The 18,367-nt window shown below is 46.8% G+C and overlaps 1 protein-coding gene across 1 annotated transcript in view; it reads left to right on the top strand.

Moving 5' to 3' along the window:
• Positions 1-18,367, top strand: part of adcy3a (adenylate cyclase 3a) — a 192,248-nt gene that overhangs the window by 64,024 nt on the left and 109,857 nt on the right. Inside the window, exons 10-13 of the mRNA XM_060830720.1 lie at positions 7,226-7,368; positions 8,456-8,617; positions 10,502-10,589; positions 10,734-10,850. Of these exons, the coding sequence (XP_060686703.1) occupies positions 7,226-7,368; positions 8,456-8,617; positions 10,502-10,589; positions 10,734-10,850 (510 nt within the window). The remainder of the gene's footprint in view (positions 1-7,225; positions 7,369-8,455; positions 8,618-10,501; positions 10,590-10,733; positions 10,851-18,367) is intronic.

The raw sequence follows: 18,367 nt of genomic DNA, 5'->3' as shown, positions 1-18,367 counted from the left end.
TCCGTGCTGTACATCTCTATGACTCTATGTGCCTGGTATGACTCCAACTAGTGAAGAGTTTGCCCCCAATTCCCATTGATTCCAGTTTAACTAGGGCTCCTCAGTCGAATGCAGCCTTGATGTCAAGGGTTGTCCCTCTCCTCTCCCCTCCCCTCTGGAATCCAGCTCCTTTTGTCCATGTTTGACCCAAGGCTGGAATGAGGTCAGGAGCTGAGTGACCCTGGGGGAACTCAAACTGGGCGTCACTGAGCAGGTTATTACTGAGCAGGTGCTGTCTGATAGCACCATTACTGACACCTTCCATCACTTTACTGATTATTGAGAGTAGACTGATGATTGGTAATTGGCTGAGTTGAATTTGTCGTGTTTTTTGTAGACAGGAAATACCTTGGTCTTTTTCCACACTTTCGGGTAGATGCCACAGTTGTAGTGGGACAACATGCAGATGATGTTATCAAAGGGTAATGCCTTGCTTCATGCTACAGTGCTAACGTGCCAGATAAACTATGCAGCAGGGGGATGGGAACCTGAATTGTAGCTCCAGTGTACAGGAGGTTGAGGGTGGTGAGGTCAGGGATAGGGGTTTACAAGGTCGCGAGAGGGCACCAGCAATCAGGATGTTGGTGGGTACTTCAACACCAGGAGCATCCGGAATAAGGTGGATGAACTTGCAGCCTGGGTTGGTACCTGGGATTTCGATGTTGTGGCCATTTCAGAGACATGGCTAGAAAAGGGACAGGAATGGTTGTAGCAGATTCTGGGATTTAGATGTTTCAGGAAGAAGAGAGATGATAGTAAAAGCGGCTGGGGATGTGGCATTCTGAATTAAGGGTAGTATGACAGCAGTTGTGACAACATTTGAGGACTCATCCACTGGGGTAGTTAGAAACAGGAAAGGAGAGGTCACCCTGTTGGGAGTTATCATTCAGCATCTGAATTGTTCCAGGGATGTAGAGGAAAGGATAGCAAAGATAGTTCTCAATAGGAGCGAGAGTAACTGAGTAGTTTTTATGGGGGACTTTAACTTCCCCAATATTGACTGAGAATACTAGAGTTCAAGTAGTTTAGATGGGTCAGTTTTTGATCAATATGTGCAGGAGGGTTTTATGACACAGTGTGTAGACAGGGCAACAAGGGGCAAGGCCGCATTGGATTTGGTACTGGGGAATGAACCCGGCCATTTGAGGATAGGTGTGTACTTTGGTGATAGTGACCACAATTTGGTTATGTTTACAATAGCAATGGGCAGGGATTGGTATATGCTGCAGGGAAAGAGGTATAACTGGGGGAAAGGTAATTATGATGCAATTAGGCAAGATTTAGGATGCATAGGATGGGGAAGGAAACTGCAGGAGATGGGCACACTTGAAATGTGGAACTTGTTCAAGGAACAGCAACTGTATAAATCTATCTACCTCCAGTATATACCTATCAGGCAGGGAGGTAGTTGCTTACTAACAAAGTTGAATTCTTGTCAAGAGGAAGAAGAAGGCTTATGTGAGGATGAAGCATGAGGGCAGTTAGGGGCTTGAGAATCATAGGTTAGCCAGAAAAGATCTAAAGAGAGGGCTAAGATGAGCCGGGGGGGGACATGAGAAGTTGTTGGCAGATAGGATTAAGGAAAACCCTAAGGCCTTCAGGAATAAAAGACTGGCTAGAGTAAGACTAGGGCCAATCAAAGATTGTAGTGGGAAGTTGTGTATGGAATCTGAGGACATGGGGAAGCACTTAATGAATATTTTTCGTCAATATTCACATTGGAAAAGGGCAATGTTAGTGAGAATATGGAGAGACAAGCTACAAGATTAGATGGGATTGTGACTGACAGAGAGGAAGGTTTAGCAATTTTGGAAGATCTGAAAATAGATAAGACCCCTGGGCTAGATGGGATTTATCCTCGGATTATCTGGGAAGCCAGGGAAAAGATTGCAGAGCCTTTGGCTTTGATCTTTATGTCATAATGGTCAACAGGATTAGTGCCAGAAGACTGGAGGATAGCAAATGCTGTTCCCTTGTTTAAGAAGGAGAGTAGAGACAAACCTGGTAATTATAGACCAGTGAGCCTTACTTTGGTTGTGGGTAAGGTGTTGGAAAAGGTTATAAGAGATAGGATTTATAATCGTCCAGAAAGGAATAATTTGATTCGGGATCGTCAACATGGTTTTGTGAAGGGTAGGTCATGCCTCACAAACCTTATTGAGTTCTTTGAGAAGGTGACCAAACAGGTGGATGAGGGTAAAGTGGTTGATGTGGTGTATATGGATTTCAGTAAGGTGTTCGATAAGGTGCCCCATGGTAGGCTATTGCACAAAATACGGAGTTTCGGGATTAAAAGGGATTTAGCGGTTTGGATCAGAAATTGGCGACTGGAAGAAGACAGAGTGTGGTCGTTGATGGGAAATGTTCATCCTGAGTTCTGAGTTCATCATGGTGTGCTGCAAGGATCTGCTTTGGGGCCACTGCTGTTTGTCATTTTTATCAGTGATCTGGATGTGTTAGTAAATTTGTGGAAGACACTAAGGTAGGTAGAGTCGTGGATCATACTGAAGGATGTTGTGGATTACAGAGGGACATAGATAAGATGCAGAGCTGGGCTGAGAAGTGTCAAATGGAGTTTAATGTGGAAAAATGTGAGGCAGAAGTAATAGGAATGTAGAGTACTGGGCTAATGGTCAAATTATTGGCAGTGTCGATGAACAGAGCGTTCTTGGTGTCTGGGTGCATAAATCCCGGAACGTTGTCACCAATGTTGATAGGGTTGTTAGTCAGGGGTAAATATCGGGTCGAGGAAATGGGTCTGGGTGGGTTACTCTTCAGACAGTTGGTGTGGACTGGTTGGGCCGAAGGGCCTGTTTCCACACTGTAAGGATTCTGTGATCTGATCTAGTTAAGAGCACTTGGAAATCAGTGATTGGATTGTCGGAGTCAGCACGGAATTGGGGGTAGTGTAAGGGGATTGGGGGTAGTGTAAGGGGATTGGGGGTGGTGTAAGGGGATTGGGGGTAGTGTAAGGGGATTGGGGGTAGTGTAAGGGAATTGGGGGTAGTGTAAAGGAATTGGGGGTGGTGTAAGGGAATTGGGGGTAGTGTAAAGGAATTGGGGGTAGTGTAAGGGAATTGGGGGTGGTGTAAGGGGATTGGGGGTAGTGTAAGGGGATTGGGGGTGGTGTAAGGGGATTGGGGGTAGTGTAAGGGGATTGGGGGTGGTGTAAGGGGATTGGGGGTGGTGTAAGGGGATTGGGGGTGGTGTAAGGGGATTGGGGGTGGTGTAAGGGAATTGGGGGTGGTGTAAGGGGATTGGGGGTAGTGTAAGGGGATTGGGGGTGGTGTAAGGGGATTGGGGGTAGTGTAAGGGGATTGGGGGTAGTGTAAAGGAATTGGGGGTGGTGTAAGGGACTTGGGGGTAGTGTAAGGGGATTGGGGGTAGTGTAAGGGGATTGGGGGTGGTGTAAGGGGATTGGGGGTAGTGTAAGGGGATTGGGGGTAGTGTAAGGGAATTGGGGGTGGTGTAAGGGGATTGGGGGTAGTGTAAGGGGATTGGGGGTAGTGTAAGGGGATTGGGGGTGGTGTAAGGGGATTGGGGGTGGTGTAAGGGGATTGGGGGTAGTGTAAGGGGATTGGGGGTAGTGTAAGGGGATTGGGGGTAGTGTAAGGGGATTGGGGGTGGTGTAAGGGGATTGGGGGTGGTGTAAGGGGATTGGGGGTGGTGTAAGGGGATTGGGGGTAGTGTAAGGGGATTGGGGGTGGTGTAAGGGGATTGGGGGTAGTGTAAGGGGATTGGGGGTGGTGTAAGGGGATTGGGGGTGGTGTAAGGGGATTGGGGGTAGTGTAAGGGAATTGGGGGTAGTGTAAAGGAATTGGGGGTAGTGTAAGGGGATTGGGGGTGGTGTAAGGGGATTGGGGGTAGTGTAAGGGGATTGGGGGTGGTGTAAGGGGATTGGGGGTGGTGTAAGGGGATTGGGGGTAGTGTAAAGGAATTGGGGGTAGTGTAAGGGGATTGGGGGTAGTGTAAAGGAATTGGGGGTAGTGTAAAGGAATTGGGGGTAGTGTAAGGGGATTGTCGGAGTCAGCACGGAATTGGGGGTAGTGTAAGGGAATTGGGGGTAGTGTAAGGGAATTGGGGGTAGTGTAAGGGGATTGGGGGTAGTGTAAGGGGATTGGGGGTGGTGTAAGGGGATTGGGGGTAGTGTAAGGGGATTGGGGGTAGTGTAAGGGAATTGGGGGTAGTGTAAAGGAATTGGGGGTGGTGTAAGGGAATTGGGGGTAGTGTAAAGGAATTGGGGGTAGTGTAAGGGAATTGGGGGTGGTGTAAGGGGATTGGGGGTAGTGTAAGGGGATTGGGGGTGGTGTAAGGGGATTGGGGGTGGTGTAAGGGGATTGGGGGTGGTGTAAGGGAATTGGGGGTGGTGTAAGGGGATTGGGGGTAGTGTAAGGGGATTGGGGGTGGTGTAAGGGGATTGGGGGTAGTGTAAGGGGATTGGGGGTAGTGTAAAGGAATTGGGGGTGGTGTAAGGGACTTGGGGGTAGTGTAAGGGGATTGGGGGTAGTGTAAGGGGATTGGGGGTAGTGTAAGGGGATTGGGGGTGGTGTAAGGGGATTGGGGGTAGTGTAAGGGGATTGGGGGTGGTGTAAGGGGATTGGGGGTGGTGTAAAGGAATTGGGGGTAGTGTAAGGGGATTGGGGGTAGTGTAAGGGGATTGGGGGTGGTGTAAGGGGATTGGGGGTGGTGTAAGGGGATTGGGGGTAGTGTAAAGGAATTGGGGGTAGTGTAAGGGGATTGGGGGTAGTGTAAAGGAATTGGGGGTAGTGTAAAGGAATTGGGGGTAGTGTAAGGGGATTGGGGGTAGTGTAAGGGGATTGGGGGTAGTGTAAAGGAATTGGGGGTAGTGTAAAGGAATTGGGGGTAGTGTAAGGGGATTGGGGGTAGTGTAAGGGGATTGGGGGTAGTGTAAAGGAATTGGGGGTAGTGTAAGGGGATTGGGGGTAGTGTAAGGGGATTGGGGGTAGTGTAAAGGAATTGGGGGTAGTGTAAAGGAATTGGGGGTAGTGTAAGGGGATTGGGGGTAGTGTAAGGGGATTGGGGGTAGTGTAAAGGAATTGGGGGTAGTGTAAAGGAATTGGGGGTAGTGTAAGGGGATTGGGGGTAGTGTAAGGGGATTGGGGGTGGTGTAAGGGGATTGGGGGTAGTGTAAAGGAATTGGGGGTAGTGTAAGGGGATTGGGGGTAGTGTAAAGGAATTGGGGGTAGTGTAAAGGAATTGGGGGTAGTGTAAGGGGATTGGGGGTAGTGTAAGGGGATTGGGGGTAGTGTAAGGGGATTGGGGGTAGTGTAAAGGAATTGGGGGTAGTGTAAGGGGATTGGGGGTAGTGTAAGGGGATTGGGGGTAGTGTAAAGGAATTGGGGGTAGTGTAAGGGGATTGGGGGTAGTGTAAGGGGATTGGGGGTAGTGTAAAGGAATTGGGGGTAGTGTAAGGGGATTGGGGGTAGTGTAAGGGGATTGGGGGTAGTGTAAAGGAATTGGGGGTAGTGTAAGGGGATTGGGGGTAGTGTAAGGGGATTGGGGGTAGTGTAAAGGAATTGGGGGTGGTGTAAAGGAATTGGGGGTAGTGTAAGGGGATTGGGGGTAGTGTAAGGGGATTGGGGGTAGTGTAAAGGAATTGGGGGTGGTGTAAGGGGATTGGGGGTAGTGTAAGGGGATTGGGGGTAGTGTAAGGGGATTGGGGGTGGTGTAAGGGAATTGGGGGTAGTGTAAGGGACTTGGGGGTAGTGTAAGGGGATTGGGGGTAGTGTAAGGGGATTGGGGGTAGTGTAAGGGGATTGGGGGTGGTGTAAGGGGATTGGGGGTAGTGTAAAGGAATTGGGGGTAGTGTAAGGGGATTGGGGGTGGTGTAAGGGGATTGGGGGTAGTGTAAAGGAATTGGGGGTAGTGTAAAGGAATTGGGGGTAGTGTAAGGGGATTGGGGGTGGTGTAAGGGAATTGGGGGTAGTGTAAAGGAATTGGGGGTAGTGTAAAGGAATTGGGGGTAGTGTAAGGGGATTGGGGGTAGTGTAAAGGAATTGGGGGTGGTGTAAGGGAATTGGGGGTAGTGTAAAGGAATTGGGGGTAGTGTAAGGGAATTGGGGGTAGTGTAAGGGGATTGGGGGTGGTGTAAGGGGATTGGGGGTAGTGTAAGGGGATTGGGGGTGGTGTAAGGGAATTGGGGGTAGTGTAAGGGGATTGGGGGTAGTGTAAGGGGATTGGGGGTGGTGTAAGGGGATTGGGGGTGGTGTAAGGGGATTGGGGGTGGTGTAAGGGAATTGGGGGTAGTGTAAGGGGATTGGGGGTAGTGTAAGGGGATTGGGGGTGGTGTAAGGGGATTGGGGGTGGTGTAAGGGAATTGGGGGTAGTGTAAGGGGATTGGGGGTAGTGTACTGCCATGGATAGAAAACTGCCTGGCAGGCAGAAAACAGAGAGAAGGAATAATGGGTCTTTATGGCAGGCAGCGATATGATTTAGATGAGGGAACTAATATATTAATGTAATGTAATATCTTGTGTAATGTGACACAAAGCTGGGTGGGAGTGTGAGCCCGGGAGGAGAATGCAGAGATGCTTTTCAATGTAATTTGGACAAATTGAGTGAGTGAGCAAATGTAGTATAATGTGGAGATATGTGAGGTTATCCACTTAGGTAGCAAAAACTAGCAGGCAGATTATTATCTGAACATTGGGAAGTACAGATCTGGAGTACTGTGTGCTGTTTTGGTCTCCTTACCTGTGGAAGGATGAGGGGGGTGGGGGACTTTACCAGAATGATTCTGAAACGGCAGGACTGACATATGAAAAGATACTGGATCGATAAGGCCGATATTCAAAGGAGACTAGAAGAATCAGTTGTGTTCCTCATAGAAACCTTTAAATTCTTACAGGACTCGGCAGAGGAAACACAGGCAGGATGTTCTCAATGTCCAGGGTGTCCACACCAGGGAGGTCATACTCTGAGACATGAGCTGTTTATCCAAGGATGTAGCAGTAGTTTGCTTTTGTGGGAGTGGGAAAGTTGAGAACAAATCCGTGGGTTTGGAGACATAGTAAACGGGAATATCAGAACCCATATAGCTGCAGACCACAAACAGAAGGTGTTTGTGTGTGAGCCATTGCTGATGTGAAGTAATTTGTGAAAACATCAAACTGCCAACAGCCTTGTCCCCCACTTACTCACTCCCTCCAGTCTGCTTTTTGTATAGGTGGTTAACCCTTCGTTTCCAAACCCTCGGAGACGCCTGCGATTACGTGATATTTCGGAACAGGTGACTGATGCTCAACAAAACCAACTGGAGCTGAATCGCTTATTGAATGCAGCATTGTTAGAGCGAGAGACTGTGCAGGCGTGAGTAACCTTCCCACATGGCCAGGGGATCAGAGAGAAGGGAGGAAAAGGGGTGGACAGCTACCTCTAGCCACTGAGAATCAAATCAGCATTGGAACAGGAAGTAACAGCCGACAGAGGAGATGGGAAATGAGAGTAAGTGTCCAGGGAGTTGGGGTAGAGGGACAGAGAGTGGGAGCAGAGAAGAGAGCATAGGAAACTGGGCTGGGGGTGTGGGTGGCCAAGATGGCTGGCCTGTTAGCCTATTTGGCTAAACAAATTCCTTTGACTCTTACTGAGTGGATGACCCAGCCCCCAAAGCTGCTGATCTGTTCGATTGGTGAGCAGCTCTAGCAGATCCTCGAAGCATCAGAACTGGGTAGTGGGCACTGCTGGAGCTGAAGACACTGCCCACGTTGGAGGCCCCAGTCTTAGAGTGAGGTAAGTCAGGGAGCTACAGGCTGTTGGGGGGCAATTTCGACACACATTAGGGAAGGGCTGAGGAAGGGTGGGAAAGATGTTGGAATGCTTCTTTTTTGGAGGTGCTTTTGATGGACAAAAGGGCAGCCTGCAGTGAAAATACCCCCTTTCTATCAGCCGTTCTAAAAGGAGATGTTGTATTGTGATGTGGGCCACCTAGTCGTGGGGTCAACTTCAGTCTCAATCAATCCTTAATTAGTGAATTGCCTCTGGTGGTCAGCACCCACCAACAACCCACTTGGCAGTGCCCAGGGAACGGGAGCCAAGGGAAGGAGGAAGAATCAGAGGCATGGAGCAGTGGGAGTGGGAGTGGCATAGATGGAGTGGGAGTGGCATAGATGGAGTGGGAGTGGCAGTGGCACGGAGGAGTGGCAGTGGCACGGAGGAGTGGCAGTGGCACGGAGGAGTGGCAGTGGCATGGATGGAGTGGGAGTGGAAAATGGGATCAGGCTCTGAGTAAATCTGCGTTCCAAAATAGTGAGTGAGTGGGAGTTGAGGGGTACTGTGGGAGCGAGTGGTTCGGGGCCAATGCAATTGGATTTAGTTAGATGGAGTTGGGGATGGTTGCTGGGCAGTTCAGAATCTATTAACTCTGATCACGTACCCTCGTCCTATCTCTTATGTACAGGTTGAAAGGGAAATCCACAAACCGTCTCTCGATGCGATTCATTGACCCTGAACTGGAGAGCCGCTTCTCATTGGAAAGGGAGAAACAGAGTGGAGCAGCTTTTAGCTGTTCCTGTGTGGTCCTCTCCTTCACCTTCTTGGTACAGCTTCTCATTGACCCCGGGTAGGTGGATATTAGTGTCAGGGCATTCATCTGTTAGACACTCACAGACTGGGCTGCAACTGACCAATGGACAGATACACGATAATATAAAAAAGAAGGGTTAGATCATTGAACTATGGTATAAGGTAATTAGAAGCAGATCCTTTTCAGTAGTTGAAAGTCCAGATCAAGGGATCATTGATACAAAAGTAAATGTAAGAGAAAGTTCTTCACATAGGGAGTTGTGAGATTGTGCGTTTCATTTCTAGGACTAGACACTCTGATGATTGGTATCTGATTAATATATATATATAAATGTATTACTTATTAGACGTTGGATTTTAAAATACTGGCAGATAGGATTGGTTACTTTTCTGAGCATTTAAAAAAAAGACCAGACTATTCTGGAATACTGACCTAATATGTGTCAGATAGCAGGTGTCTCTGAGGAGTTAATGAGGATAGCAGGTGTCTCTGAGGAGTTAATGAGGATAGCAGGTGTCTCTGAGGAGTTAATGAGGATAGCAGGTGTCTCTGAGGAGTTAATGGGGATAGCAGGTGTCTCTGAGGAGTTAATGAGGATAGCAGGTGTCTCTGAGGAGTTAATGAGGATAGCAGGTGTCTCTGAGGAGTTAATGAGGATAGCAGGTGTCTCTGGGGAGTTAATGGAAGATTGTTTTTACTTTGTTGGTTTGTGACAGGTGGGGTAAACATTGAGGGTCATTAGCTTATTTTCAGTCCAAGACAATCAAATAGTCTTGTTTAGAAAACTAAGATATTAAAAGTTTTGGGGCTTTTCAGAGGAGACCAGACTAGTGTCAGAAACAAAGATGGTTTCTGTTCCCAAGGAGGAGTACAGCATGGTTTAGGGAACACATTGTTACTTTTCTACCTGAGGTTATCATGAGGGACCCACCTTCTCAACCTCTCCCCTTCCCTGCGGCTTGGTGACCTTCAGGCCAAACCACCACCAGTTGTTTCTCTGTAGTTCCTCTGGGACTACAGTGACTTCACCTATTTACCTTCATCGGTAAGTTTAGTGTGTGCAAATCTGCAGGGTATTAAAAAGCTGAGAAAGTCTCTCCGTTTTCTTTGAATTCATCTAAGAAGATTTAACAGCTCATAGGAAATAACTGGGAAGTATCAACCATGTCGAATTTAAGGATTTGACATGGAAGGGTAATTTCTCTATGTTTCAATCACTATAAAGTGATGGCGTGGGAAATAGATTGAAATTATTTTTGTTTGGCATTTTATTTTTTTTTAACTTAAGCATGTTTAGTTAAGTTTTGTTTTTGTTTTCTTTAAGGGAAGACATACTAGCACTGGAGGCAGTTGAGAGAAGGTTTACTGTGTTAATGCTGGATAAAAATCCTGGACTGGTTATGTTGTCTAGCCTCTCTCCGACACGGTGGTACAGTGGTTAGCACTGCTGCCTCACAGCGCCAGAGACCCGGGTTCAATTCCCGCCTCAGGCGACTGTCTATGTGGAGTTCGCACATTCTCCCCGTGTCTGCATGGGTTTCCTCCGGGCGTTCTGGTTTCCTCCCACAGTCCAAAAACGTGCAGGTTAGGTGAATTGGCCATGCTAAATTGCCTATAGTGTTAGGTGCAGGGGTAAATGTAGGGGAATGGGTCTGGGTGGGTTGCGCTTTGGCGGGTCGGTGTGGACTTGTTGGGCCGAAGGGCCTGTTTCCACACCGTAAGTAATCTAATCTAATCTCCGTGAGAAGCTGTAATAATCAAATTCAGGGACCTTAACACCAAGGTCACCAGAAGCATTTTCTGAAAGGCCGGAGTCTGACTGAGATGGATTGGAGTCTGGAGTCAGGGATTGTGATGAAGTCAAGGTAGATCTGTTTAAATTCTGTTTTCCTGTAATCCGTCTATTTCTCTTTTCTGTAGACTGCTGGTGAATTACGTCACTTTCATTGTGGGGGAAGTTCTGCTCTTGATCCTCACCCTATGTTCCATGGCTGCCATCTTCCCCAGGGTGAGTCCTTGGTCAGAGGCCTCAATTCTACCCTAGTCTGGGTATCTATTAGTCAGTGTAGAAACTCCAGCCATTTTGATTGTTAGTTGTGCCCAGGGACTTCCTTTTCTGAATGTTGATGCTGACAATTTAATTCCTCCTTAGGTCTTTCCCAACAAACTAGTTTTCTTCTCAACATGGATTGACCGGACACGCTGGGCCAGGAACATCTGGGCAATGGCTGCTATCCTCATCCTCACTGCTGTAGATATTGTAGACATGGTGAGTGCACCTTCAGTTCCCATCTTGTGCATAGGCACTGACATACAGCCATACTAGCACACAGACAAAAACACACACACAAACATACTGACATACAGCCATACCAGCACACAGACAAAAACACACACACAAACATATTGACATGCAGCTAGAGATAGGCACATAGCAATACACATATGTAAACGTGCGCACACATAACAAACTCAGAGGGATTATTTGGACCTGTCATTATGGATAGAATGACAACAACATAGAAGTTTTCATGTTATTGAATGGTGGAACAGGCTCAAGGGGCTGAATGACAGAAGTGGGTACTGCTGGAGATTAGAGTCAAGATTAGAGTGGTGCTGGAAAAGCACAGTAGGTCAGGCAGCATCCGAGGAGCAGGAAAATCAAGGGGCTGAATGGCCTACTTCTGTTCTAATGTTCCTAGATGGATTTTTAAAGAATGGGCCATAATCTGATTGGGTATTTTGAAAACAAAATGGCAAAATGACAGAAGAGTGTTTTCATGTTATATAATTGATCTTTGCGAAGGCACTTGATATTCCATTGGAGAGCTGTCTCGTAGAATCATCAGGCAACAGCTTCACATAATCATACTCATTAAATCACACGCTGCAGACAATGGCCCAGACTCCGCCATCACTATCTCCCTCTCTCCCATTACTATCAGGCAGTGGTTGGAACCTGGTTCATACAGGAAAGTACATCAGGAAGAGAATCAGACATACTTAAAAGTGAGGTGCCAACCTGGTAAAGCTACCAAACAGGACCTACTTGTAAACAAAACACAATATGAACTAAGTGATTCCATAACTGATCAGATCTAAGCTCTGCAGTCCTGCTACATCCAGTCATGAATGGTGGTGGACAATTAAACAATTTACTGGAGGGAGAGGGTCCACAAATATCCCCTATTACCAATGATGGGGAGCCCAACAAAAGATAAGACTGAAGCATTTTTAACAATCTTCAGCCAGAATCGCCAAGTCCCAGTCTCTGAGGTCATAGAAACATATAACTTATGTTAGCCTGTCAAACCTGTTGCACCATCTAATAAAATCATTGCTGATCTCAGGGTGATCTCAACTCCACTTTGCCAAAGACCCAATAACCATTGACTCTCCCCCAAACTGCCCCTTATAGTTTGAGTAAATTCAGTGACCTAGCCTGTACTCCTGTCTTGTGAAGAACATTTCACAGATTCACATCCTCAGAGAGAAAGTATTTCTCATCTCCATCATGTGATGATCCCAACTGATGTTACTACTGGACAATTCAGATCCAAGACTGAAATCTGTCTTTATTGATCATATTTTGTTTTTTATTTATTGTTATTCAAGTTGGCCTCCCATGGAAACACAAATGCACTATGGTTTTAATAATGAAATAAGTTTATTATACAAATGAGGTTAGGATAAAAATAGTATAAACCAAATAATGTTTATACATATTTAAAGATTTTGAAACACATTGTAAAATATATTTCCATTAATTCCAAAGGCACTCTCTTATGGTGCTCACACCAGAGACAATTCCTTTTTCTTTCATCTCTAATGGTTAATTGAACTATGGTTTCAATGCCCCCTCTTAAGAATCTGATTGCTTCTTCCTGAAGTATTCATGCAACTGAGCTTAGACTTTCTCAGCTTGAAATAGCCTTTTCAGAGTTGTCACCACACACTTCTGGTCTAGAACTTGCAAATTAAATTGCTTATCAGTGAGGGAATCTTTCTTAGCAGTTCTAAAGCTGTTTCTAATTTCATTTCATCAGGAGCAACTGTATTACAAGTCCAGTCTCATGTAAGATTTGGGGTCATGTGGAAATTTAGGAAAAAATGTTGAAGCAACCTTAATCCAGATATCGAGGCATTCAGAAAAACCAAATCACCTTAACTTATTATGTTGCTACTGATAAGAATTAACCTCTCACACAGTCCATCTTTCATGCTTTCTCCACTTCCTTACATCAGCGAAACCTGTTTAATATGAGAAAAGGTCAGTCAGAAAAGTGGACATGGCCATTTTCTTTCCTTTTATTCTTTCATGGGGTGTAAAGGCAAGAGCAGCATTAATTGCCCTTGAGCTGAGTGGGTTGCTTGGTCATTTCAGAGGCAGTTAAGAGTCAGCCTCATGATTGTAGACCTTGATGTTGGTTTGGATAAGAAAATAGATTTCCTTCTCTCATAGGTATTAGTGAACCAGATGGATTTTTGCAGCAAGCAATTACAATTTCAGGTTACCATTTCTACGGATAGCTTTTAATTATTAAGTTTATTCAATTGATTTAAATTGAATTTAAATTTGACCAATTAATGCGGTGGAATTTGAACCAGTATTCCCAGACAATTAGCCTTGGCTACTGGATTGTTAGTGTAGCAATGATGCTACAGTCCTACCTGCTCCTTTGGGTATTCTGAGGAGGCACATCTGAAAGAATGTGCTGGTACTGCAGACAGGTCAAACCAATGCCCTGTAAAGCTGTAGGAACCATCGCTACCTTTACTATCACTCTCCTTGTAATAAACATTGGCACTCCTTCTGCCTTTCTAATCACTTGCTGTCATTACATACTAACCCTTTGTGATTCATGTGCTAGAACTCTCAGATCCTTGTGTAACTCAGAGTTGTCCAGTCTTTTTCTAGACACACTCCCAGTCACCATTGACCATATGTGACTGTGGGCACAAAATGATCCCTTCCTGGCAAAACTAAAAACAACTGGTGGTGATGGGGGAAACCAAAGGACCATCACAATCAGAATGGGAACCTCTCTAGGCCCATTGAGACCAGATCACAGTAGAGGTAGGCATATTGTTATGGGGAGCAGAGTGATTGTCCCGAGCAAAGATTGATGCCAGATACTGGCAGAACATGACCAGAGTTATTCAAACATTTCCCAAATGAAGATATTGGGGAGAAGTTATGCCTGGTGGCCAGAATTGGATGCCAACATAACCGCATTGGTGGGGCAGTGCCCAGAGTGCCAACGAGGACAAAAATTACCGCCATCAGCTCCCCCATGTTCATGGGAATGGCCAGGTAAACCTCGCTGTCAGTTACACATTGACAATGCAGCTTCTTTCATGAGTAATGATTTTAGTCATTGTGGATACCCATTCATAGTGGTTGGATGTGCATGGAGTTCATTTGTCAAGCACGGGGACAACAATTGAAAAGTTGTAAGTATCTTTTGCAATACACATACTCCTGAAAGAGTTAGTCACAGAAAATGGCCATCATTTACCAGCAGGGAATTCAAGTATTTCCTGAAGACAAATGGCATTCGGCATGTAAGGACAGCTCCAAACCACCCATCCTCCAATGGCCTGGCAGAAAGAGCAGTTCAAACTTTGAAAGCAGGCTTAAAGAAACAGCCTACAGCTCCATCCAATGCCAGACTGTCCCAATTCCTGTTCCAACAAGGTTGCTCATGGAGAGAAGACTCCTCACCAGGTTAAACCTGATTTTCCTGGAGTTGACAGGGGGAGGTTGAAGTGGCACCAGCATGTCCATACCAAACACAAAACTCCCCAAAGCGAGAGTAGCAGTTAACGTCAGGGATGAAGTTTGGTGTTGAAAGCACACGAATGGTCCTACATGGGTAAGAGGCATGGTCGTCACAAGATCAGGCTCCGCGACATACAAAGTTTGGCTAAGAGAGGTGGTCCTGAACAAGCAAGTGGACCACATGAAAGCTGCAGCCTCACAACAGCCCAGGAGCAAGCTGCAACCAACTCCTCAGAGTTTCCTCCGGGTGCTCCGGTTTCCTCCCACAGTCCAAAGATGTGCAGGTCAGGTGAATTGGCCATGCTCAATTGCCTGTAGTGTTAGGTGTGCATCAGTCAGAGGGAAATGGGTCTGGGTGGGTTACTCTTTGGAGAATTGGTGTGGACTTGTTGGGCTGAAGGACCTGATTCCAGACTGTAGGGAATCTAATCTAATCTAAATCTCTTCTGAACCCTCTCCAGCTTAATAATATACATAGATACACGGGAACACCACCATCTCAAGTTACACTCCAAGCCACTCACCATCCTGACCTGGAAATATATCACCGTTCCTTCATTGTTACTGGGTCAAAATCCTGGAACTCCCTCCCTAAGGGCATTGTGGGTCAACAGTACACAGACTGCAGTGATTCAAGAAGGCAGCTCACCCCCACCTTCACAAGGGGCAACTAGGGATGGGAATTAAATGTTGGCCCACACCACAGCATTTACTGGAAATAATTGCAATTTCTGAAAGATCAAAGGGCAAAAACATGAGTATGTTTGACAAAGGTATGCCTATGGATTTAGGTCACAGTTCAGCTGTGATCTCTTTGAATAGTGAAACAGGTCAGAGCAATATTGTCACCCGACCCTTATTTCTGCAACATATTCTTGCATTGAAAGATGTAGCATGGCTGAATTCCCCCTCATTCTCCCTCTCTCTGTTTCCAACCCAGGGATCACTGAACAGTAAACAGGAGCAGGAAGGCTGGTTGATTTTCTCTCTGTTGCTGTATCTCTAACCCAGGGTCACTGGACAATGATCTGGAGCAGAAACCCCGATTGAGTCCCCATTACTCACTCTCTCTAAAACAAGGTCAATGGACAAGAATCAGGAGCAGGAACCCTGGATGATTACCCATCTATCTCGATAACCCAGGAATATCACTGGACAGTGGTCAGGAGCAAGGATTCTGGCCTATGACCCCCCACTCACTCTCTGTCTAACCCAGGGATCACCGGACAGTGATCAGGAGCAGGAACCGAATGAAGACAGAGAGTGGTAGTGGATAGAAAGTATTGCACTTGAGGTCGGTGACCAGTGGTGTCCCACAGAAATCTGTTCTTGGGCCTCTGCTCTTTGTAAATTTTATAAATGACTTGGATGAAGAAGTGGAAGGGTAGGTTGGTAAATTTGCCAATGACACAAAGGCCGTTGGTGTTGTAGATAGTATCGAGGGCTGTTGCAGGTTACAACAAGACAATGACAGGATGTAGAGCTGGGCTGAAAAGTGGCAGATGGAGTTCAACCTGGATAAATGCAAGGCAACTAATTTTGGAAGGTTGAATTTGAATGCTGAATACAGGGTTAAAGACAGGATTCTTGGCAGTGTGGAGGAACAGTGGGATCTTGGGGTCCATGTACATAGATTCCTCAAAGTTGCCACCCAAGTGGATAGGGTTGTTAAGAAGGCATATGGTGTTTTAGCTTTCATTAACAGGGGACTGAGTTTAAGAGCCGTGAGGTTGTGCTGCAGCTCTATAAAACCCTGGTTAGACTACACTTGGAATATTGTGTCCAGTTCTGGTCTCTTCATTATAGGAAGGATGTAGGTGCTTTAGAGGGGATGCAGAGGAGATTTACCCGGTGCTATCTGGATTGGAGGGCTTTTCTTATGAAGAGACATTGAGTGAGCTCGGGCTTTTCACACTGGGGAGGAGAAAAAGGGTGACATAATAGAGGTGTACAAGGTAATGAGAGACATAGATGGAGTAGATAGCCAGAGACTTTTCCCCAGGGCTGAAACAGCTGTCATGAGAGGTCATAATTGGAGGAAAGTATAGAGGTGATGTCAGAGATAGGTCCTTTACACAGGGAGTGGTGGGTGCGAGGAATGTACTGGTACTAGCGATGGTAGGAGAGTCAGAGACATTAGAGACATTTAAGTGACTGCTGGACAAGCACATGGATGGCTGTAAATTGAGGGGAGTGTGGATTAGTTTGATCTTAGATTAAGATAAATGCTTGGTACAACATTGTGGGCTGAAGGGCCTGGACTGTGCTGTACTGTTCTATGTTCTAACCCTGGCTGATGTTTCTCTGTCAAGATTGTCGAGATGATTGAGCTGGGAGCCTGTTTTCCAGTTTTGTGTGTTTCAGCTGGATTTGCGAGTGATATACAATATTTTGCAGTGAAGTAATTTGAATAAAAAGAAAGCTATACAATTGTTGGTTGAGAGCCAAGGTTCTGATCAGAAGTGACCTTTGAACTGTAGGTGCAGTGATTCATCAGGTTAATGTGTAACACAGGGGCCTAATTATCTGCTCTTAGTCAGCTAATGATGGCCTGTGTGGAGAGATGGCATAGTTTCCACATGATGGAGTTCTCATTAGACTGTTGAAACTGGCTGATTGCCAGTAATTCAGTCAATGGGAGCATAGTCTGATCAGAGAGAGCAGTGGAACAGTTCACAAAGACAGCATAGAGTCATAGAGATGTACAGCACGGAAACAGACCCTTTGGTCCAACTCGTCCATGCTGACCAGATATCCCAACCCAATCTAGTCCCATTCACCATCACTTGGCCCACATCTCACTGAACCCTTCCTATTCATACATCCGTCCAGATGCCTTTTAAATGTTGTAATCGTACCGGCCTCCACCACACCCTCTGGCAGCTCATTGCACACACGCTCCACCCTTTGTGTGAAAAAGTTGCCCCTTAGGTCCCTTTTATATCTTTCCCCTCTCACCTTAAACCTATGTCCTATGGTTCTAGACTCCCCCACCCCAGGGAAAAGACCTTGTCTATTAATCCTATCCATGCTCCTCATGATTTTTTTTCAATCCTTATTAGGTCACCCGTCAGCCTCTGATGCTCCAGGGAAAACAGCCTCAGCCTATTATCGCCTCCTTCTTTAGAGACCGCAACGTCTCTTCCCACGTGGTTAAAGATGCCCTCCAACGCATCTCGTCCACATCCCGCACCTCCGCCCTCAGACCACACCCCTCCAACCGTAACAAGGACAGAACGCCCCTGGTGCTCACCTTCCACCCTACCAACCTTCGCATAAACCAAATCATCCGCCGACATTTCCGCCACCTCCAAAAAGACCCCACCACCAGGGATATATTTCCCTTTCCACCCCTTTCCGCCTTCTGCAAAGACCGTTCCCTCCGTGACTACCTGGTCAGGTCCACACCCCCCTACGACCCACCCTCCCATCCTGGCACCTTCCCCTGCCACTGCAGGAACTGTAAAACCTGTGCCCACACCTCCTCCCTCACCTCTATCCAAGGCCCTAAAGGAGCCTTCCACATCCATCAAAGTTTTACCTGCACATCCACTAATGTCATTTATTGTATCCGTTGCTCCCGACGCGGTCTCCTCTACATTGGGGAGACTGGGCGCCTCCTAGCAGAGCGCTTTAGGGAACATCTCCGAGATACCCGCACCAATCAACCACACCACCCCATGGCCCAACATTTCAACTCCCCTCCCACTCTGCCGAGGACATGGAGGTCCTGGGCCTCCTTCACCGCCGCTCCCTCACCACCAGACGCCTGGAGGAAGAACGCCTCATCTTCCGCCTCGGAACACTTCAACCCCAGGGCATCAATGTGGACTTCAAAAGCTTCCTCATTTCCCCTTCCCCCACCTCATCCTAATTTCAAACTTCCAGCTCAGCACTGTCCCCATGACTTGTCCGGACTTGTCCAACCTGCCTATCTCCTTTTCCACCTGTCCACTCCACCCTCTCCTCCCTGACCTATCACCTTCATCCCCTCCCCCACTCAC

The sequence above is a fragment of the Hemiscyllium ocellatum genome, chromosome 10, assembly GCF_020745735.1.
Source record: "Hemiscyllium ocellatum isolate sHemOce1 chromosome 10, sHemOce1.pat.X.cur, whole genome shotgun sequence".
Classification (NCBI taxonomy): Eukaryota; Metazoa; Chordata; class Chondrichthyes; order Orectolobiformes; family Hemiscylliidae; genus Hemiscyllium; species Hemiscyllium ocellatum.
This window is presented reverse-complemented; position numbering and strand designations above follow the sequence as displayed.